General features: G+C 44.5%; 1 protein-coding gene across 2 annotated transcripts in view; it reads right to left on the bottom strand.

Moving 5' to 3' along the window:
* Positions 1-20,559, bottom strand: part of LOC138662983 (oocyte zinc finger protein XlCOF8.4-like) — an 80,303-nt gene extending 59,744 nt beyond the window's left edge. For both annotated transcript variants that reach the window (XM_069749012.1, XM_069749013.1), the window contains exon 1: positions 20,522-20,559. In XM_069749012.1, coding sequence (XP_069605113.1) covers positions 20,522-20,548 — 27 coding nt within the window. In that variant the 5' untranslated portion in view covers positions 20,549-20,559. The remainder of the gene's footprint in view (positions 1-20,521) is intronic.
* Between the last annotated feature and the right edge of the window lie 1,440 nt (positions 20,560-21,999).

Below are 21,999 nucleotides of genomic sequence, written 5' to 3'. Positions count from 1 at the left end.
AGGTGCAGTTTCAGGAACTTCTAAGTCACTTGTCTCCCTAAAAAAACCTGACCCCGGCCTTGCAACGCCACCAGTTGCTATTGGCCCCGGAGAAGCTTCCTCATTACAAAAATAATCATCCTCCTCGTTCTCCTCCTCCTCCTGTTCGCCCGCTACCTCGTCCTGTACACTGCCCTGACCAGACAATGGCTGACTGTCATCAAGTCTTTCCTCTTCCTCTGCTGCAGACGCCTGCTCCTTTATGTGCGTCAAACTTTGCATCAGCAGACGCATTAGGGGGATGCTCATGCTTATTATGGCATTGTCTGCACTAACCAGCCGTGTGCATTCCTCAAAACACTGAAGGACTTGACACATGTCTTGTATCTTCGACCACTGCACACCTGACAACTCCATGTCTGCCATCCTACTGCCTGCCCGTGTATGTGTATCCTCCCACAAATACATAACAGCACGCCTCTGAAGCATGTGCAGTGTTGAATTCCACCTTGTTGCAACGTCTATGATTAGGCGATGCTGGGGAAGGTTCAAAGACCGCTGATAGGTCTGCATACGGCTGGAGTGTACGGGCGAACGGCGGATAAGCGAGCAAAGACTGCGCACTTTGAGGAGCAGGTCAAATAACCCCGGATAACTTTTCAGGAAGCACTGCACCACCAGGTTTAAGGTGTGAGCCAGGCAAGGAATGTGTTTCAGTTGGGAAAGGGAGATGGCAGCCATGAAATTCCTTCCGTTATCACTCACTACCTTGCCTGCCTCAAGATCTACAGTGCCCAGCCACGACTGCGTTTCTTTCTGCAAGAACTCAGACAGAACTTCCGCGGTGTGTCTGTTGTTGCCCAAACACTTCATAGCCAATACAGCCTGCTGACGCTTGCCAGTAGCTGCCCCATAATGGGACAACTGGTGTGCAACAGTGGCAGCTGCGGATGGAGTGGTTGGGCAACTGCGGTCTGTGGACGAGCTCTCGCTTCTGCAGGAGGACGAGGAGGAGGAGGAGGGGGTGCGAACAGCTACAGCCAACTGTTTCCTAGACCATGGGCTAGGCAGAACTGTCCCAAAATTGCTGTCCCCTGTGGACCCTGCATCCACCACATTCACCCAGTGTGCCGTGATGGACACGTACCGTCCCTGGCCATGCCTACTGGTCCATGCATCTGTTGTCAGGTGCACCTTTGTACTCACAGATTGCCTGAGTGCATGGACGATGCGCTCTTTAACATGCTGGTGGAGGGCTGGGATGGCTTTTCTCGAAAAGAAATGTCGACTGGGTAGCTCGTAGCGTGGTACAGCGTAGTCCATCAGGGCTTTGAAAGCTTCGCTTTCAACTAACCGGTAGGGCATCATCTCTAACGAGATTAGTCTAGCTATGTGGGCGTTCAAACCCTGTGTACGCGGATGCGAGGCTAAGTACTTCCTTTTTCTAACGAGAGTCTCATGTAGGGTGAGCTGGACTGGAGAGCTGGAGATCGTGGAACTAGCGGGGGTGCCGGTGGACATGGCAGACTGAGAGACGGTTGGAGACGGTATTGTTGCCGCCGGTGCCCTAGATGCAGTGTTTCCTACTACGAAACTGGTGATTCCCTGACCCTGACTGCTTTGGCCTGGCAAAGAAACCTGCACAGATACTGCAGATGGTGCGGAAAATGGTGGCCTTACAGTGAAGGAAGGGATGTAGCGTTGCTGACTAGCTTCATTGGCCGAGGGTGCTACAACCTTAAGGGACGTTTGGTAGTTAGTCCAGGCTTGCAAATGCATGGTGGTTAAATGTCTATGCATGCAACTTGTATTTAGACTTTTCAGATTCTGACCTCTGATTAAGGTAGTTGAACATTTTTGACAGATGACTTTGCGCTGATCAATTGGATGTTGTTTAAAAAAAATGCCAGACTGCACTCTTTCTAGCATCGGATCCCTTTTCAGGCATTGCAGACTGAGCTTTAACCGGATGGCCACGCTGTCCTCCAACAGGTTTTGGCTTTGCCACGCGTTTTGGTCCAGATACGGGCCCGGCAGATGGAACCTGTTGCGATGTTGATGCCTGCTGCAGCCCCTCCTCCTCCGCTTCAGAACTACTGCCGCCTGCACCCTGTTCCCCCAATGGCTGCCAATCGGGGTCAACAACTGGGTCATCTATAACCTCCTCTTCTATCTCGTGTGCAACTTCGTCTGTGTCACCGTGTAAGTCGGTGGTATAGCGTTCGTGATGGGGCACCATAGTCTCATCAGGGTCTGATTCTGGATCAGTACCCTGCGAGGGCAATGTTGTGGTCTGAGTCAAAGGAACAGCATAGTAGTCTGGCTGTGGCTGTGCATTAGTGCACTCCATGTCAGATTCAACTTGTAATGGGCATGGCCTGTTAACTGTTTCACTTTCTAAGCCAGGGACGGTATGTGTAAAGAGCTCCATGGAGTAACCCATTGTGTCGCCTGCTGCATCCTTCTCTGTTGTTGTTTTTGCTGAAGAGGACAAGGAAGCGACTTGTCCCTGACCGTGAACATCCACTAACGACGCGCATTACATTTACCAGTTTCAGAAGAGGAGGCAAAAGAGCTAGAGGCTGAGTTAGCAAAGTAAGCCAAAACTTGCTCTTGCTGCTCTGGCTTTAAAAGCGGTTTTCCTACTCCCAGAAAAGGGAGCGTTCGAGGCCTTGTGTAGCCAGACGACGAACCTGGCTCCACAGCTCGGGACTTAGGTGCTATATTGTTTTTCCCACGACCACCTGATGCTGCACCACCACTACCATCATTACCAGCTGGCAATGAACGCCCACGGCCACGACCTCTTCCACCAGACTTCCTCATTGTTTTAAAAACGTAACCAAAGTAACGGTATTTGTTACTGTCAAACAACTTACAAGGTGAACTCTAACTTCTGTAGGATTTAGATATCCCTTTATAGGTGGGTGAGACCGCAAGGAAAATCAGGCACAATGTTACACACTCGGTTTTCTGTGGCACCAAATGAGAGAGATGCCACACACGCAGGACTGTCACTCAAGCACAAATGGCAATATTAATCTCCCACTGTTCCTTTTTTTTTCAGGGAGAATTTAAAAACCAAAAACAGGCACTAGGCTTTCTGTGGCCCACTCTTTCTGAGAGATGGCACACACGACTGGCACAGAAGCACAAAGGCCAATATTAATCTCCCACTGTTTTTTTTTTTTTCAGGGAGAATTTATAAACCAAATTAAAAAAATAGGCTTTCTATGGCCCACTATTTGAGAGAGATGGCACACACAGGACTGGCACACAAGCACAATGGCCAATATTAATCTCCCACTGTTTTTTTTTTGTCAGGGAGAATTTATAAACCCAATAAAAAAAAAAACACTAGGCTTTCTATGGCCCACTATTTGAGAGAGATGGCACACTCAGGACTGGCACACAAGCACAAAGGCCAATATTAATCTCCCACTGGTTTTTTGGGTCAGGGAGAATTTATAAACCAAATAAAAAAAAAAAAATAGGCTTTCTATGGCCCACTATTTGAGAGAGATGGCACACACAGGACTGGCACACAAGCAAAAAGGCCAATATTAATCTCCCACTGTTTTTTTTTGTCAGCGAGAATTTATAAACCCAATTAAAAAAAAAACACACTAGGCTTTTTATGGCCCACTATTTGATAGAGATGGCACACTCAGGACAGGCACACAAGCACAAAGGCCAATATTAATCTCCCACTGTTTTTTTTTGTTCAGGGAGAATTTATAAACCAAATAAAAAAAAACACTAGGCTTTCTGTGGCCCACTATTTGAGAGAGATGGCACACACAGGACTGGCACACAAGCAGAAAGGCCAATATTAATCTCACACTGTTTGTTTGTTTTTCAGGGAGAATTTAATAACCAAAAACAGGCACTAGGCTTTCTGTGGCCCACTCTTTCTGAGAGATGGCACACACGACTGGCACAGAAGCACAAAGGCCAATATTAATCTCCCACTGTTTTTTTTTTTTTCAGGGAGAATTTATAAACCAAATTAAAAAAATAGGCTTTCTATGGCCCACTATTTGAGAGAGATGGCACACACAGGACTGGCACACAAGCACAATGGCCAATATTAATCTCCCACTGTTTTTTTTTTTGTCAGGGAGAATTTATAAACCCAATAAAAAAAAAAAACACTAGGCTTTCTATGGCCCACTATTTGAGAGAGATGGCACACTCAGGACTGGCACACAAGCACAAAGGCCAATATTAATCTCCCACTGGTTTTTTGGGTCAGGGAGAATTTATAAACCAAATTAAAAAAAAAAAAATAGGCTTTCTATGGCCCACTATTTGAGAGAGATGGCACACACAGGACTGGCACACAAGCAAAAAGGCCAATATTAATCTCCCACTGTTTTTTTTTTGTCAGCGAGAATTTATAAACCCAATTAAAAAAAAAACACACTAGGCTTTTTATGGCCCACTATTTGATAGAGATGGCACACTCAGGACAGGCACACAAGCACAAAGGCCAATATTAATCTCCCACTGTTTTTTTTTGTTCAGGGAGAATTTATAAACCGAATAAAAAAAAAAACACTAGGCTTTCTGTGGCCCACTATTTGAGAGAGATGGCACACACAGGACTGGCACACAAGCAGAAAGGCCAATATTAATCTCACACTGTTTGTTTGTTTTTCAGGGAGAATGTAATAACCAAAAACAGGCACTAGGCTTTCTGTGGCCCACTATTTCTGAGAGATGGCACACACGACTGGCACAGAAGCACAAAGGCCAATATTAATCTCCCACTGTTTTTTTTTTCAGGGAGAATTTATAAACCAAATAAAAAAAAAATAGGCTTTCTATGGCCCACTATTTGAGAGAGATGGCACACACAGGACTGGCACACAAGCACAATGGCCAATATTAATCTCCCACTGTTTTTTTTTTGTCAGGGAGAATTTATAAACCCAATAAAAAAAAAAACACTAGGCTTTCCATGGCCCACTATTTGAGAGAGATGGCACACTCAGGACTGGCACACAAGCACAAAGGCCAATATTAATCTCCCACTGGTTTTTTGGGTCAGGGAGAATTTATAAACCAAATTAAAAAAAAAAAAATAGGCTTTCTATGGCCCACTATTTGAGAGAGATGGCACACACAGGACTGGCACACAAGCAAAAAGGCCAATATTAATCTCCCACTGTTTATTTTTTGTCAGCGAGAATTTATAAACCCAATTAAAAAAAAAACACACTAAGCTTTTTATGGCCCACTATTTGATAGAGATGGCACACTCAGGACAGGCACACAAGCACAAAGGCCAATATTAATCTCCCACTGTTTTTTTTTGTTCAGGGAGAATTTATAAACCAAATAAAAAAAAAAACACTAGGCTTTCTGTGGCCCACTATTTGAGAGAGATGGCACACACAGGACTGGCACACAAGCAGATAGGCCAATATTAATCTCACACTGTTTGTTTGTTTTTCAGGGAGAATGTAATAACCAAAAACAGGCACTAGGCTTTCTGTGGCCCACTATTTCTGAGAGATGGCACACACGACTGGCACAGAAGCACAAAGGCCAATATTAATCTCCCACTGTTTTTTTTTCAGGGAGAATTTATAAACCAAATAAAAAAAAAAATAGGCTTTCTATGGCCCACTATTTGAGAGAGATGGCACACACAGGACTGGCACACAAGCACAAAGGCCAATATTAATCTCCCACTGTTTTTTTTTGTCAGGGAGAATTTATAAACCCAATAAAAAAAACACTAGGCTTTCTATGGCCCACTATTTGAGAGAGATGGCACACACAGGACTGGCACACAAGCAAAAAGGCCAATATTAATCTCCCACTGTTTTTTTTTTGTCAGCGAGAATTTATAAACCCAATTAAAAAAAAAACACACTAGGCTTTTTATGGCCCACTATTTGATAGAGATGGCACACTCAGGACTGGCACACAAGCACAAAGGCCAATATTAATCTCCCACTGTTTTTTTTTTTCAGGGAGAATTTAATAACCAAAACAGGCACTAGGCTTTCTGTGGCCCACTATTTCAGAGAGATGGCACACACGACTGGCACACAAGCACAAAGGCCAATATTAATCTCCCACTATTTTTTTTTGGTCAGGGAGAATTTATAAACCAAAAAAAAAAAAAATAGGCTTTCTATGGCCCACTATTTCAGAGAGATGGCACACACGACTGGCACAGAAGCACAAAGGCCAATATTAATCTCCCACTGTTTTTTTTTTTGTCAGGGAGAATTTATAAACCAAATTAATAAAAAAAAACTAGGCTTTCTGTGGCCCACAATTTGAGAGAGATGGCACACACAGGACTGGCACAGAAGCACAAAGGCCAATATTAATCTCCCACTGTTTTTTTTTTTAAGTGAGAATTTAAAAACCAAAAACAGGCACTAGGCTTTCTGTGGCCCTCTATTTGAGAGAGATGGCACACACACGACTGGCACTCTAGCAGAAATGCCAATCTTAATCTCCCACTCCTTTTTTTGGTTAGGGAGAATTGCCAAGAAATCAGGGCCAGTATTACACACTAAGCTTTCTGTGCCCCAAAATTGGAGAGAGTTGGCACACACAGGACTGGCACTCTAGCAGAAATGCCAATCTTAATCTCCCACAACTTTTTTTTTTAGAGAGAATTAAAAAAAAAAAAAAAAAAGGGACTGTCCTACAATTACTATCTCCCTGCAGTAATCTCAGCCAGGTATGGCAGGCAGCAATAAGAAGGAGTGGACTGCTGCACAAATTAAATCAAAAGTGTGGACAAACAAAAAAGATAGCTGTGCAGAAAGGAAGGAACAACAGGATTTGTGCTTTAAAAAAAGCAGTTGGTTTGCACAGCGGTGTACACACAGCAATGCAGCTATCAGGGAGCCTTCTAGGGCAGCCCAATGAGCTACAGCGCTGAGGAAAAAAAAATGTAGCTTCCACTGTCCCTGCAAACAAAAGGTGGTGTTGGACAGTGGAAATCGCTACAGCACAAGTGGTTTGTTGGTTAATGGACCCTGCCTAACGCTATCCCTGCTTCTGATGAAGCGGCAGCAACCTCTCCCTATGCTCAGATCAGCAGCAGTAAGATGGCGGTCGGCGGGAACGCCCCTTTATAGCCCGTGACGCCGCAGACAGCAAGCCAATCACTGCAATGCCCTTCTCTAAGATGGTGGGGACCAGGACCTATGTCATCACGCTGCCCACACTCTGCGTCCACCTTCATTGGCTGAGAAATGGCGCTTTTAGCGTCATTGAAACGCGACTTTGGCGCGAAAGTCGCGTACCGCATAGCCGACCCCACACAGAGGTCGGGTCCGGTTTCATGAAACCCGACTGTGCCAAAAGTCGGCGACTTTTGAAAATGAACGATCCGTTTCGCTCAACCCCACTGGTGTGTATGTGTGCCAGATCTTTATCTGTCTGTAACACATGCCAGTTTTTCCGTATTGATGCGTGCACAATACTATCCATATTACTATGCTTAAAGCAGAAAGAGAACCTCTCTTCATTAGTATTCTCCTCTTGGGGAGATTTTCTTTTTCTTTTTAGAACGTCTGCTTGTGAACAATTACTAATACGGTTTTCAGCTTCTTTTAAAACCTGCAGGGGATAGCCTCTATTCATAAAGCGTGATTTTAACTCACCTATTTGTTCGTTGAAAATTTGATTATTATTGTTGATTTTTCGTAATCTAACCATTTGGCTAAATGGGAGTCCTCTCTTAGTATGCATCAGGTGTGCACTATCAAAATGCAACAAGTTGTTAGTTGCCGTTGGTTTTTTGAAGACCTTAGTTGTTATCTCACCTTCTATCATTTCTATTTTCACATCTAAATACTCTAGACTGTCAGCTCCATAGCAAGATGTAAATCGCATGTTATCTGTGTTACATTAATTCAGATATTCTACAAAGTTATCGAATTCCGCCTTATTTCCGTCCCAAATTATAAAAATATCGTCCACAAATCTAATAAAAAGACGAATGTGTTTGAGAAAGGGGTTATTTATGTTGGTAATATATGTATCTTCGAAGACTGCTAAGAAAAGATTTGCATAAGTACATGCAGTGGGCGTACCCATTGCAGTCCCTACTAATTGTTTGTACCATTTATCCATAAATTTGAAGGAGTTATGGGAGAGTATAAATTCTAAACCCTCTATAATAAAAGAAATTATCTCTAAATCGAGATTTCTGTCTTGTAGAATTTTTTGGATAGCTTGTATGCCTTTCTCTTGAGGAATACGGGTATACAAATTCACTACGTCGATTGATGTTAGTGAGAACGTGCATTGCCAGTCTATCTTTTTTAAAGCTAAAACCAGATCTCCAGAGTCTTTAATATACGATGGAATTGTTGGTAAAAGTGGCTTTAATAACCAATCTATATAATGGGACAGAGATTCTGTTACCGAATTGATCCCAGAAATTATGGGACGTCCTGGCGGTTCTTTTATGCACTTATGCACTTTTGGTATGCTATACCAGTATGGGTATTGAGGACATTCTGGCAATAAGCTTTCTGCTCGTTTTTTAGATAATACTCCTTTTTCTACAAATTTTCTCAGCAGCGTTCTTAATTTTGTTTTATATTTCTGGGTGGGATTGTTTGGTAGCGGACAATAGGTGACAGGATCATTTAATTGTGTGAAGGCTTCTCTAATATAGTAGTCTCTATCTAACACAACAATATTTTTAGAGATGATTACTTGTTATTAAGTCACTTTCACTTGTTTTTTTGGTAATCAATCACCTGGACCCGTTGAAGCACATTCCGTGCGAAACGGCCGTCGCCCACTCTCCACTACCGCACCCTCCTGTGAATCTGATGTCCTAACATGGATGTATAAACTTGTACAAGCTATATCCAATAAAGAGCATGAATACACAGCAAAAAAAGGGTGAGTGCCGCATACTTACTTGCTTTGCCATCCATTACTAATCCTATAGTTATATGGTAAATAAAGACACAGCAAGAATAAAGTGAATTGAAAAAAACAACACAGACTAATTTAATAATCTCAATTACACCATATTTACGACCTCGCCTAATTCCACCAAAGCCCTCGATCTCCTGTACTAAAATTAAAATAATAAAACAACAATATACCATACCTGTCTGTCGTTCTGTCCCACTCCGTAATCCATGTCTGGGGGAGAAATAGTTTTCAACCTGGACGATGCCAAGTTGTGACCGTCCAGGCTGAGAACCACTGGTGAATGAGGTGCTGGGAACGCAGCGTCAGTGACTAGCGGTGATGTCACTGAGGCTGAACTGCTGTGACCTCAGTGAGATTCCCGCTAGCATCATGAGAAGTCGCACAGTGCAGAGTTGAAATTCACCGCAGTGAAATTCTCCCGGTGAACTCGCCTCTGCACTGTGCGACTTCCTCACGGTGCTAGCGAGGATCTCACAGCGCCCACACCATTTTTTTCAGAAAAATTAGCTTTTATTAATTAAATACATGTACAGTAAAGCTTTAGTCACACTAAACGACTTACCAACGATCACAACCAGCGATACGACTTCGCCGTGATCGTTGGTAAGTCGTTGTGTGGTCACTGGGGAGCTGCCACACAGACAGCTCTCTCCAGCGACCAACGATCAGGGGAACGACTTTGGTATCGTTGAAACTGTCTTCAACGATGCCGAAGTCCCCCTGCAGCACCCGGGTAACCTGGGTAAACATCGGGTTACTAAGTGCAGGGCCGCGCTTAGTAACCCGATATTTACCCTGGTTACCATTGTAAAAGTAAAAAAAAAAACATTACATACTCACATTCTGATGTCTGTCACGTCCCCCGCTGGCGTCCACAGGGTTAAAACTGCTTTCGGCAAGAGCGTTGCTAATGCACGCGCTCCGGCCGAGAGCTTCCCTGCACTGACTGTGTCAGCGCCGGCAGTAACAGCGTGTGCTCTGCTTTATGGCCGGCGCTGACACAGTCAGTGCAGGGAAGCTCTCGGCCAGAGCGCGTGCATTAGCAGCGCTCCTGCCGAAAGCAGTTTTCACCATGTGGACGCCGGGGGACATGACAGACATCAGAATGTGAGTATGTACTTTTTTTTAACTTTTACAATGGTAACCAGGGTAAATATCGGGTTACTAAGCGCGGCCCTGCGCTTAGTAACCCGATATTTACCCTGGTTACAAGTCAACACATCGCTGGATCGGCGTCACACACGCCGATCCAGCGATGACAGCGAATCATCAGCGACCAAAAAAAGGTCCTGATCATTCCCCAACGACCAACGATCTCCCAGCAGGGGCCTGACCGTTGGTCGCTGTCACACATAACGAGATCATTAGCGGGATCGTTGCTACGTCACCAAAAGCGTGATGTTGCTAAGATATCGTTAACGATATCGTTATGTGTGACTCCAGCTTAAGCTGCACACACTGTACTAATTGTATTTGTCACAGATATCTATATATCTACCTAATCTGTTTGTAAAATGTAATCCATGTCTTCTATCCTGTCGGCTCCCGCAGTGATTTTACACTACCACGGCTGCTGAATTACCGGCTTTTCATCTATCTATCTAGGTAATATTTATACACCGTGTCACTGACATCTATAAAAAAAAACTTCCTTCTCACCCCCAATGGAGGTGGTCTTTGTCATCCTTTCTCATTCTCGGGTCCTCTACCAGAGGCCTTGGAGTTTGAGGGTTCTGCTCAAGAACTTAGTTGTTCCCAGCATTGCGCTTTTCTGGAGAGAGAGCTCAGATGTTGCTCCTGGGATTTGTTGTAGCCATTCTTCCCACTTAGGGGTCACTGCTGCAAGTGCTCCTATCACCACTGGAATCACTGTTGCCTTCACCTTCCACATCTTCTCCAGTTCTTCTTTGAGGCCCTGGTATTTGTCCAGCTTCTCATATTCCTTCTCTCTGATGTTGCTGTCACTTGGCACTGCCACATCTATTATCACTGCTGTCTTCAGATCCTTGTCTACTATCACAATGTCTGGTTGGTTAGCTCACACCTGCTTATCCGTCTGGATCTTGACGTCCCACAGGATTTTAGGCTTTATATTCTCCACCACTTTTTCTGGGGTCTCCCACCTGGACTTAGAGGGAATTAGCCCATATGCTGTGCAGATGTTCCTGTATACAACTCCCACTACTTGGTTGTGGCATTCTGTATACGCTGTTCCTGCTTGCATTTTACATCCTGCCACTATGTGTTGGACGGTTTTTCTTCTCTTGTGTGGTAGATTCCTGCTTCTGTGGATGTGGTACTTAGTATTTGCTCTTGTACCGCCATGATTAGTGCCTCTGTGCTGTCTCGAAGTCCAGCTTTCTCCAGCCATTGGTAGGTTTTCTTCATGTCAGCCACCTCCATTATCTGTCGATGGTGTAATGTATAAGAATTAGATCTGTCTCTTTAAGAAAGCGAGGGCGGGAGTTGAGAGGAGTTTCAGTTTCAGTTCTGGCCTGAGGAGGAAATCTTATGCTGCTGTATGCTGTGTGCTGGAGGAAGAAGAGGAGAATAAAATACAGTTAAAGCTTACTCTCTCTTAAATTCCTTACACCGTGTGGACATTACAACTGGCGACGAGGATGGGATTGAATCACCTGCTACTGTGAGTACTGACGCCTGCTTTACTGCTTCACACGCCAGCACCACTGAGAGACTCCATCATGGCTGAATACTTGCACATGTTCCCACAGTTTGATATGACTGATGTCACTAATCTCTCTCATAACTGGAGAAAATGGTTAAATCGATTTGAGAATTTCCTGGAAGCAATAGATATAAGAGAGGAGAACAGAAAAAAAGCCGTGTTCCTGCATTGTGCGGGCACAGGAGTCTATGACATATACAGCACATTACCGGCAGCAGAGACAGACACGTACAGCAAATGCTCCAAAGCTCTCACTGACTACTTCAACCCTAAACAAAACATCAGATATGAAAGATACAAGTTCAGGATTGCTAAGCAGCTTCCAGAAGAATCCATAGACACCTATGTCACCCGGCTAAAAGAACTAGCACATGGGTGTGCATTTACTGACGTAGATGATGAAATCCTAACTCAAGTAATTGTCACCTGCTCGTCTAATACCATAAGGCGTAAAGCTCTGCAGCAGGATCTCTCTCTGCATGATTTACTCAAGATGGCCCGTGCTATAGAGATAGCAGATCATCAGGCAACTACAATGGAGAGTGGGGATCATTTACATGTGCATAATCTCAAACATAACAGTGCACAAGGCAAGCAGGCCCCGCAACAGAAGAAATGTTATAGATGTGGACAAGATTTCCCTCACCACATGAACAAATGTCCAGCTATAGGACAAACTTGCAGTAAATGTGGAAAAGGGAACAATTTTGCAGTTGTCTGCAAATCAGTGCCCAACAAGTCTCCTCTGCCAATGACAAAGCCTGCAAATATAAAAATGGTAAATCAGGATATAGAAGAAATGTCTGTGGCTGAGAACTATGTGTTCACAACTTCTGTCACTGGCTCAGTGCAGTCTCCATGTATTACACTCACCATCTGCAACACGGATATCACCTTTACCATAGATACAGGAGCTTCGGTGGATATCATAGACAGCAATACTTATGAACAGTTGAAAACAAAGCCAGTCTTACAGCAAGTGCATACTAAAATCTTCCCATATGGATCTAAAACACCTCTAGTTACAATGGGACAATTTGATGCTGAACTTAGCTATAAAGAAAATAGGCAGAAAACCACTTTTCACACATTACAAGGATCCGGAGGCTGTCTTCTCAGCTATCACACTGCCTTGAAGCTAGGACTCATCCAGATTGTTCATACCATAACCGACCCTGCGGACCTGGATGTACAAGCCATGGTGAACAGTTTTCCCTCCCTATTTAGTGGATTGGGGAAATTAAAGGACTCTCAAGTGCATCTTCATGTGGATGACAGTGTCCGTCCAGTAGCCCAGGCTCACAGGCGTATTCCATTTCACCTGAGAAAGAAGGTAGAAAAGGAACTCCAATTACTCATGGATGATGATGTAATTGAAACTGTTTCTGGTCCCACTCCGTGGGTCTCTCCACTTGTGGTAGTTCCAAAACCAAAGACTCCAGAGCAGGTAAGACTGTGTGTTGACATGCGCCTGCCCAACACTGCTATTCAAAAGGGAAAGACACATCTCACCCACAATTGATGACATTATCAATTTATTAAATGGAGCAACTGTTTTTTCAAAGCTCGACCTCAATAAGGGCTATCATCAATTAGAATTGAGTCCAGAATCCAGATACTTAACAACATTTTCCACCTATGTGGGTCTCAGAAGATACAAAAGATTGACGTTTGGGGTCTGCTCAGCAGCAGAAATTTTTCAAGATACAATAAGGAGCGTCATTCAACATATTCCAAATGCCTTTAATTACAGTGATGACATACTGGTTTTTGGGAAAACTCAAGCTGAACATAATCGTGCTCTATATGCTATCTTTGAATGTCTGCTCTCTGCTGGACTCACTTTAAACAAAGAAAAATGCGAATTTGATAAAAATTCATTGGAGTTCTATGGTCACATTTTCTCGGCGGAAGGAGTACGACCTGATCCCAAGAAAGTGGAATCCATCAGAGCAGCTTCAATTCCACAGGAAGCCAGTGAAGTGCGCTCTTTTCTTGGAATGGCAAGTTACTGTGCTAGATATATTCCAAAATTTTTCGACAATCAGCACTCCATTAAGGGAACTTACGAAACAAAATTGCGTTTTTCAATGGTCCCAAGACTGTCAGGCCTCTTTTGAAACAATCAAAAACGAACTCTGCTCAACAACCACTATGGCCTATTTTGATCCAGCTCTTCGAACCGAACTGATTGTGGATGCTAGTCCCGTGGGACTGGGTGCAATTTTAGCACAATACAAGGATGACAATCAAAGTCCCCACATCATTTCCTATGCAAGTAAAAGCTTAACAAGCAATGAAAAAAAATATTCACAACCTGAAAAAGAAAGCTTGGCAGTCATCTGGGGATGTGAACACTTTCACTTATTTCTCTATGGCGCTCCCTTCACTATTGTCACAGATCATCAAGCTCTCCTTACAATTTTTGGAAATCCCCGAGCTAAAATGCCAGCACGGATTGAACGATGGGGTCTACGTCTACAGGACTATAATTACAAAATTGTTCACAAACCTGGAAAATACAGCAATCCGGCTGATTATCTCTCAAGACATCCCACGAATGATGATTTACCTGTGCATTCCTCCATTGAAGAATACATCCACTTTGTTGCAGCTCACGCTGTGCCAAAAGCACTTTCTGTTGATCAGTTTGTGAATACAACAACAAGTGACAAGACACTCTGTGCCTTAATACAAATTATCCAAAATAGAAGGTGGCATGAAATTCAAAAGAAAAAATTTCCTGAAGATGGGATTGATCTGAAAGAGTTAAAACTATTTTCAAATGTACGTGAGGAATTATCAGTCACTGAAGATCAACTCATCCTTCGTGGTACCAAACTGGTTGTACCTAAGGCCTTGCGCAACCTAGTCATACAGATAGCACACGAAGGTCATCTAGGAATTGTTGGCACAAAAAAGTTACTCAGAGAAAAAGTGTGGTTCCCAAATATGGATAAATTGGTGGAAGAGAAGATTGGACATTGCTCCACTTGTCAATTAATTACTCCATCATCAACTCTAGAGCCATTACAAATGTCTCCGTTACCCACTGCTGTATGGGAGGAAGTGGCAGTCGACATATATGGACCATTACCAAATGGCCAATACATTCTAGTAACAATTGATGAATATTCTAGATACCCTGTCATTTCATTCATCTCTTCAACGTCTGCTAATAGTGTCATACCAGAACTGGACGACATATTCTCTGCATATGGCATTCCAAGAGTGGTCAAAACAGATAATGGACCTCCATTCAATGGACATGTGTTTGCACAGTTTTCTGAATACTTGGGGTTCAGCCACAGAAAAATCACACCTTGCTGGCCGCAAGCCAATGGAATCGTAGAATGTTTCATGCGCACCATGGGGAAACGAATCAAGGCAGCTAGCCTGGAGCACACCCCACTGAAACAGTCACTATACAAATTCCTGCGCAATTACCGCAACACGCCACATTCCACCACTAATGCTGCGCCATCTCATCTAATGTTCAGCAGAACTCTTCGTACACGGATCCCTGATGTGACCAGTCATCCCTTACCAAATGACTCTTCAGTGCGATCAACGGATTTCTTTAACAAGCAAGCCATGAAACATTATGCAGACAGAAAGCGACGGGCACAGCCATGTGCCATCAAAAGAGGTGATATGGTTGTTGTACGTCAAAAATCAACCAACAAAACCTCACCTGTATATAGTCCTGCAAAATATAATGTTGCTGAGAGAAAAGGCAGTATGGTCACGGCTGAGCGAGACGGACACTCCATCACTCGAAATTCCTCACATTTTAAAATCATACCGCAGAACAATGATAATGAACTCCCACCAGTGGAAGATTTGATACCCGACGGTGGAGAGGACCAACAAGAGGTGACTGATCCGTCAGCAGTGGACACCCCCAATGAACCCAGACATTACCCTACACGGGAAAGAAGGGCTCCATCGAGACTTATTGAAGAGATATAGTTTAAAAAAAAAGGGGAATAAGACAATACAGACATATGGTTTTTCTTGGACATTTTTGTATTGTTACATTGTCAATATTTGTTTTAGGTTAACATATATATAAAAAAAAAAAAAAAAAAAAAAAAAAAAAGGGGATGATGTAATGTATAAGAATTAGATCTGTCTCTTTAAGAAAGCGAGGGCGGGAGTTGAGAGGAGTTTCAGTTTCAGTTCTGGCCTGAGGAGGAAATCTTATGCTGCTGTGTGCTGGAGGAAGAAGAGGAGAATAAAATACAGTTAAAGCTTACTCTCTCTTAAATTCCTTACACCGTGTGGACATTACAGATGGTACATCCCATGCAGCGGCTTATCTTGCCATGGCGGTTCATGTTCCTGTTCTTCCTTCCAGATCTGTTGTTGCTGCCTTAAGGTACCGTCACACTCAGCAACTTTGCAACGAGAACGACAACAATCCGTGACGTTGCAGCGTCCTGGATAGCGATCTCGTTGTGTTTCACACGCAGCAGCGATCTGGATCCCGCTGTTATATTGCTGGTCGGAGCTAGAAGGCCAGAACTTTATTTGGTCGCTAGATCGGCGTGTATCGTCATGTTTGACATCAAAAGCAATGACGCCAGCAACGTTTTACATGGAGCGAGAACGATAAGTGAGTTGCTGTTACGTCACTGGATCGCTCCTGCATCGTTCTGGAGTTGCTGTGTTTGACGTCTCTACAGCGACCTAAACAGCGACGCTCCAGCGATCTAGTTTAGGTCGGATCGTTATCTATATCGCTGCAGCGTCGCGGAGTGTGACGGTACCCTTAGGCTTTCTCTCAGCATCTCATCTTTTGGTGCCATTTTTCTGATGTATTCCTGGATACTCCTTGTTTCATCCGTGATGGTGGCTTGGATGCTTATCAAGCCTCGACCACCCTCCTTACTGTTGGTATACAATATTTGGGTGTTAGACTTAGGGTGGAGACCTCCATGCATTGTGAGGAGCTTTAGTGTTTTCACTTCTGCAGCTTCCATCTCTTCTTTTGGCCAGCACACTATGCCAGCAGGGTATCTGATAACTAGCAGGGCATATGTATTGATGGCACAGATTTTATTCTTCCCATTGAGCTGGCTCTTCAGGACCTGTCTTGCGCTTGGATGGTATTTGGATGTTGCTGCTTTCCTTGTCTCCTCATCATGGTTATCATATCCTTGTGGGATGCCGAGGTACTTGTAGCATGTCTGTACATCTGCTATGTGCCCTGCTAGTAATTCCACTCCATCAGTCTTGACTACCTTGCCTCTCTATTAATAACCGGCCGCACTTCTCCAGTCCTAAGGACATCCCGATGTCTTCACTGTATATCCTTGTCATGTGGATCAGTAAATGATGTCTCATTCATTTTTCGCATACTATACAGCTTCATGTCATCCATGTAGAGGAGGTGGCTGATGATGCTTCCACTCTAGAACTTGTATCCATAGCCAGACTCCATAATTATCTGACTGAGGGGTTCAAGCCTATGCAGAACAGCAATGGGGACAGTGCATCACCTTGGCATATGATACATTTGATGGTCACTTGTGCTAGTTGTCTTGAGTTGACTTCCAATGTTGTTCTCCATTGCCCCAGTGAGTTTCTGAGGAAGGTTCTTAATTTCCTGTTGACATTGTACAGAGCCAAGCATTCACAGATCCATGTGTGTGGCATTGAGTCATAGGCTTTGGTGTAGTCAATCCAGACTGTGCTTAGATTGGTCTATCTCAGACCCGGGCAAGATGCTGCCCGCGGGCCGCATCCGGCCCGCCTGACGATTTTAAACGGCCCGCGGCACTGGCACTGCTCGGCCAGCTGCCAGAGACAGTGAGGCTGCTGCGTGTCGCTACGCCAGGTTCCCCTTCCCTTCAGGCACTCCAGCGCCTGCGCGCCCTGCATTGAAACAGTGAGGTATATACTCACCCTCGGACGCGCCCTGCTTCTTTCCGGCAGCCTTCCTTCCTAAGATTCAGCGCTTGCAGGACCTTGCGGTGACATCGCGGCTTGTGATTGGTCGCGCGAGCGGTCACATGGGCGGTCGCGCGACCAATCACAAGCCGCGACAACACCGCAAGGTCCTGCAAGCGCTGATTCGAAGGAAGGAAGGTTCCCGGTTAGTACCAGGGCGCGTCCGAGGGTGAGTATAGCAATATTTTTTATTTTAAGTCTTTATTTTACACTTAAATATGGATCGCAGGGCCTGAAGGAGAGTTTCCGCTCCTTCAGACCCTGGGAACCATTGGAAACCCAATGCACTGCATTGGGTTTCAAGTTTCGACCGACCCCGACCCCGACTTTTTTATAGGATTGGCCGATTTCACTCGACCCGACGTTTGAAAAAGTCGGGTTTCGTGAAACCCGACCCGATCCTATAAAAGTAGAAGTCGCTCAACCCTAGTGAGTAGTGACTAGTTGTTTCTCAGTGGACATGCAGGTGATGTATCCATCCAGAGTTTCCTTATAAGCTTCATATATCCTCTCCCATTTGGTCTGCTGTTATAGTAGCATTTCATCAGATCCAGGTTCTCTTGCCCTGTCCATGTATGTTTTGGTCCAGTAGCCCATGTATGATCAGATTGTCCTGGTTCCTCGACATCTGACGTGGACCTTGTTAATCCAGGTGACGTATGAGCCGGCATGACTCTCTTTGCTCGTGACACTCTCATGTTTATTGAGGTAGGCACCATAGTGTTATGGACCACTACTGGTATATTATGTCCAACAGGGCAGAGCCAGGATTTGAATCCCAATCTCCCACATTGATGGCTGTGATTTTACTAAACGAGGCACATGTATTGCCGGCTTCTATTATATCTTTTACCGAATTTTACCGACTTTTTCCGATCTTAAGAAAAATGCTCGTGCTACCGATCATGAATCCGAATGTACCATATTCGTGCCCAATTTATGTTTGGCGATCATTTTCTGAACATATTCGATCATCTCTAATTATGGCCACTACAACCTGCTACACAAAATAAAAAAATCCACTCAGTATGGAGGCATTTACAGTCCACCACAACCCCAGTATAATGGCACCTACCAGGCACACATTCAGTATGAGAGTCCCAACAGCTCTTCTCTTAATACGATGCACCCAAAATACCTGATATTTAAAAAAAAAACACACTACTCAGCCAACCCGGTTCCTGAGGTGCGCTGCTCTGGTCTGTGCGGTGTGAGTACTGAGGCTCCGTACTACAGTTGCGATGTAGTGACGTCATTGTGCCTGCAATGCACGGAGTCTCAGACTCAGAAGTGAAGGCTGAATGGTGGATCAGGAGCTTTCCACTCCCTGATTCACTAATCTATTCAGTGGTATCACCGTCATGGGAGTGTGGATATCGCTGAAATTGTGATGATGGGAAGGAGGGTGACCAATACCACACCCCACCGAGTCCTGTCAATTCATAGGCATCATAGCAACCGAGTGGGCTACCTTTATGGATGATACACTCCTGCCTATCCAACTATCGTATGGTAAATATCTCATAGATCCTGGGTTCATTAGTGTTTGCACCAAGAATGAGGCTAAGTGAGAATTTATTAATTAACTGTCAGTGGTCGGAGGTAGTCAGCGAGGTGGATGGTACCATATTGTGCATGTAGGGGGCAGTACTGTGGGGACATTATACTGTGTGTGAGGGGGATGGCAGTCCTGTGGAAACTATCCTGTGTCTGTGGGAAGCCACTATTGTGGGAACAAAATACTGTATAGTGTGTGTGGGGGTATGGCGGTACTATGAGAAGATTATACTGTGTGTGGTGGGATGGCGGTAGTGTAGGAACATTATACTGTGTACTGTGTGTGGGGGTATGGTGGAACTATGAGAAGATTATACTGTGTGTGGGGGTATGGTGGAACTATGAGAAGATTATACTGTGTGTGGGGGTATGGCGGTAGTGTATGAACATTATACTGTGTGTGGGGGTATTGCGGAACTATGAGAAGATTATACTGTGTGTGGGGGTATGGCGGTACTATGAGAACATTATACTGTGTGGTGGGATGGAGGTACTGTAGGAACATTATACTGAGTGTGGGGGTATGGCGGTAGTATGAGAACATTATACTGTGTGTGGGGGTATGGTGGTACTGTAGGAACATTATACTGTGTGGGGGTATGGCGGTAGTGTGAAAATCCTTTTACGAGAGATGCCAGTACTGTGGAAACATTATACTGTGTGAGCGCCATCATATATATTGCATAAGGGGTGTAAAAAGGAGAGTCATAAAAAAGACTCCTCAGGGCTGTGCTGCATTTGTAGAAAAAGACTGCTATCAGCCGTCCAGACGGGACCATGTGACATCAATGGGAAGAGGGAGGGTTTCCGGAGGGAAGAGTCTAGATCAGGGGTCCCCAACTCCAGGCCTCGAGGGCCGCCAACAGTGCAGGTTTTCAGGATTTCTTTAGTATTGCATCGGTGGTAATGTGATCATCTGCACAGGTGATGATTCCAACCCCTGTGCAATACTAAGGAAATCCTGAAAACCTGCACTGTTGGCGGCCCTCGAGGCCTGGAGTTGGGGACCACTGGTCTAGATGGTGCACCTGGTCAGGAGACCTTGATGACACAGTTACTGATACTATAAAGGCCGGAGCCCCAAAGGCAGAACAGATTTGGCGCCAAGCAAAGGAAAGGGGTGTGGGGAAGAATCTGAGGTACTAGCTCATGGTAAAGTGCCCGAGGCAGCTGGGTGTGGGGCAGAACCCTGCTTACAGGGCATAATGGGGGCATTACACTGTGTGGGGCCAAGAAAGGGGCCCTGTACTAGGAGAACAATCCGCTCCCTCACTTCCTGTCCTCCATAGTTGGCTCGTATGTATCTATTACAGGAAACAGAACAACAACGTTATGATTCTTATAAAGAGTCTCCGTGCAGAAGGGGTTAATGTCCCCCCCCGCGCTCAGTAATGGGGAATCTCCACATACCTCCACCTGCAGAGCCGCACTCCACATATATGGCTGCTCTGTGCGCACAGGACCTGTGATGAGGTCACAGGGGGAGGAGTCAGGGGTCACGTGATCCGCAGTGAAGACGCTACATGGAGACTTCTCCTCAGTCAGTGACATTTCCGCCATTGTTCGCCCTCACTACTGGCACAATTACCTCGCGCCGCCTTTTCTACACAATGTTATGTGTGGAATGTAACGTGTGATTTCTCTGGAGACAAATAGACCCCACACATGAGGGAATTATTACCGGTTACCGGACGTCTAGTATATGGCGGCATATGCTTGTGCTATCGCCTCCACACCGGGAGCTAAAATGCCGAAATCTCGCTTATTTAACCCCTTCCAGTGTCCGGCTAAGGGTTATATACGGCCATGCACCTCTCCAGTCACTGTGGGGTTTTGTTAATAGGATGGAGGGCGGCGTCCATGCTTGGACTTCAGAGAGATTAATAAAATCACAGCTCACCTTCCCAATCCTTTACCCTCTATACCTGACCTGTTTAGCCAATTATCTGGAGATAAATGATTTTGCAAACTCAACGTAAGAGTGGCATATAACCTTATACATACAGTACCTTGCGAAAGTATTCGGCCCCCTGGAACTTTTCAACCTTTTTCCACATATCATGCTTCAAATATAAAGATACCAAATGTAAATTTTTGGTGAAGAATCAACAAGTGGAACGCAATTGTGAAGTTGAACGAAATTTATTGGTTATTTTTAATTTTTGTGGAAATTCAAAAACTGAAAAGTGGGGCGTGCAATATTATTCAGCCCCTTTACTTTCAGTGCAGCAAACTCAGTCCAGAAGTTCATTGTGGATCTCTGAATGATCCAATGTTGTCCTAAATGCCTGATGATAAATATAATCCACCTGTGTGTAATCAAGTCTCCGTATAAATGCACCTGCTCTGGGATAGTCTCAGGGTTCTGTTTGAAGCACAGAGAGCATCATGAAGACCAAGGAACACAACAGGCAGGTCCGTGATACTGTTGTGGAAAAGTTTAAAGCCGGATTTGGATTCAAAATTATTTCCAAAACTTTAAACATCCCAAGGAGCGCTGTGCAAGCGATCATATTGAAATGGAAAGAGTATCATACCACTGCAAAATCTACCAAGACCCGGCCATCCCTCTAAACTTTAATCTCAAACAAGGAGAAGACTGATCAGAAATGCAGCCAAGAGGCCCATGATCACTCTGGATGAGCTACAGAGATCTACAGCTGAGGTGGGACAGCCTGTCCATAGGACAACAATCAGTCGTACACTGCACAAATCTTGCCTTTATGGAAGAGTGGCAAGAAGAAAGCCATTTCTCAAAGATATCCATAAAAAGTGTTGTTTAAAGTTTGCAACAAGCCACCTGGGAGTTACACCAAACATGTGGAAGAAGTTGCTCTAGTCAGATGAAACCAAAATCGAACTTTTTGGCAACTATGCCAAACGAAATG

Source organism: Ranitomeya imitator, chromosome 2 (assembly GCF_032444005.1).
Source record: "Ranitomeya imitator isolate aRanImi1 chromosome 2, aRanImi1.pri, whole genome shotgun sequence".
Lineage (NCBI taxonomy): Eukaryota > Metazoa > Chordata > Amphibia > Anura > Dendrobatidae > Ranitomeya > Ranitomeya imitator.
This window is presented reverse-complemented; position numbering and strand designations above follow the sequence as displayed.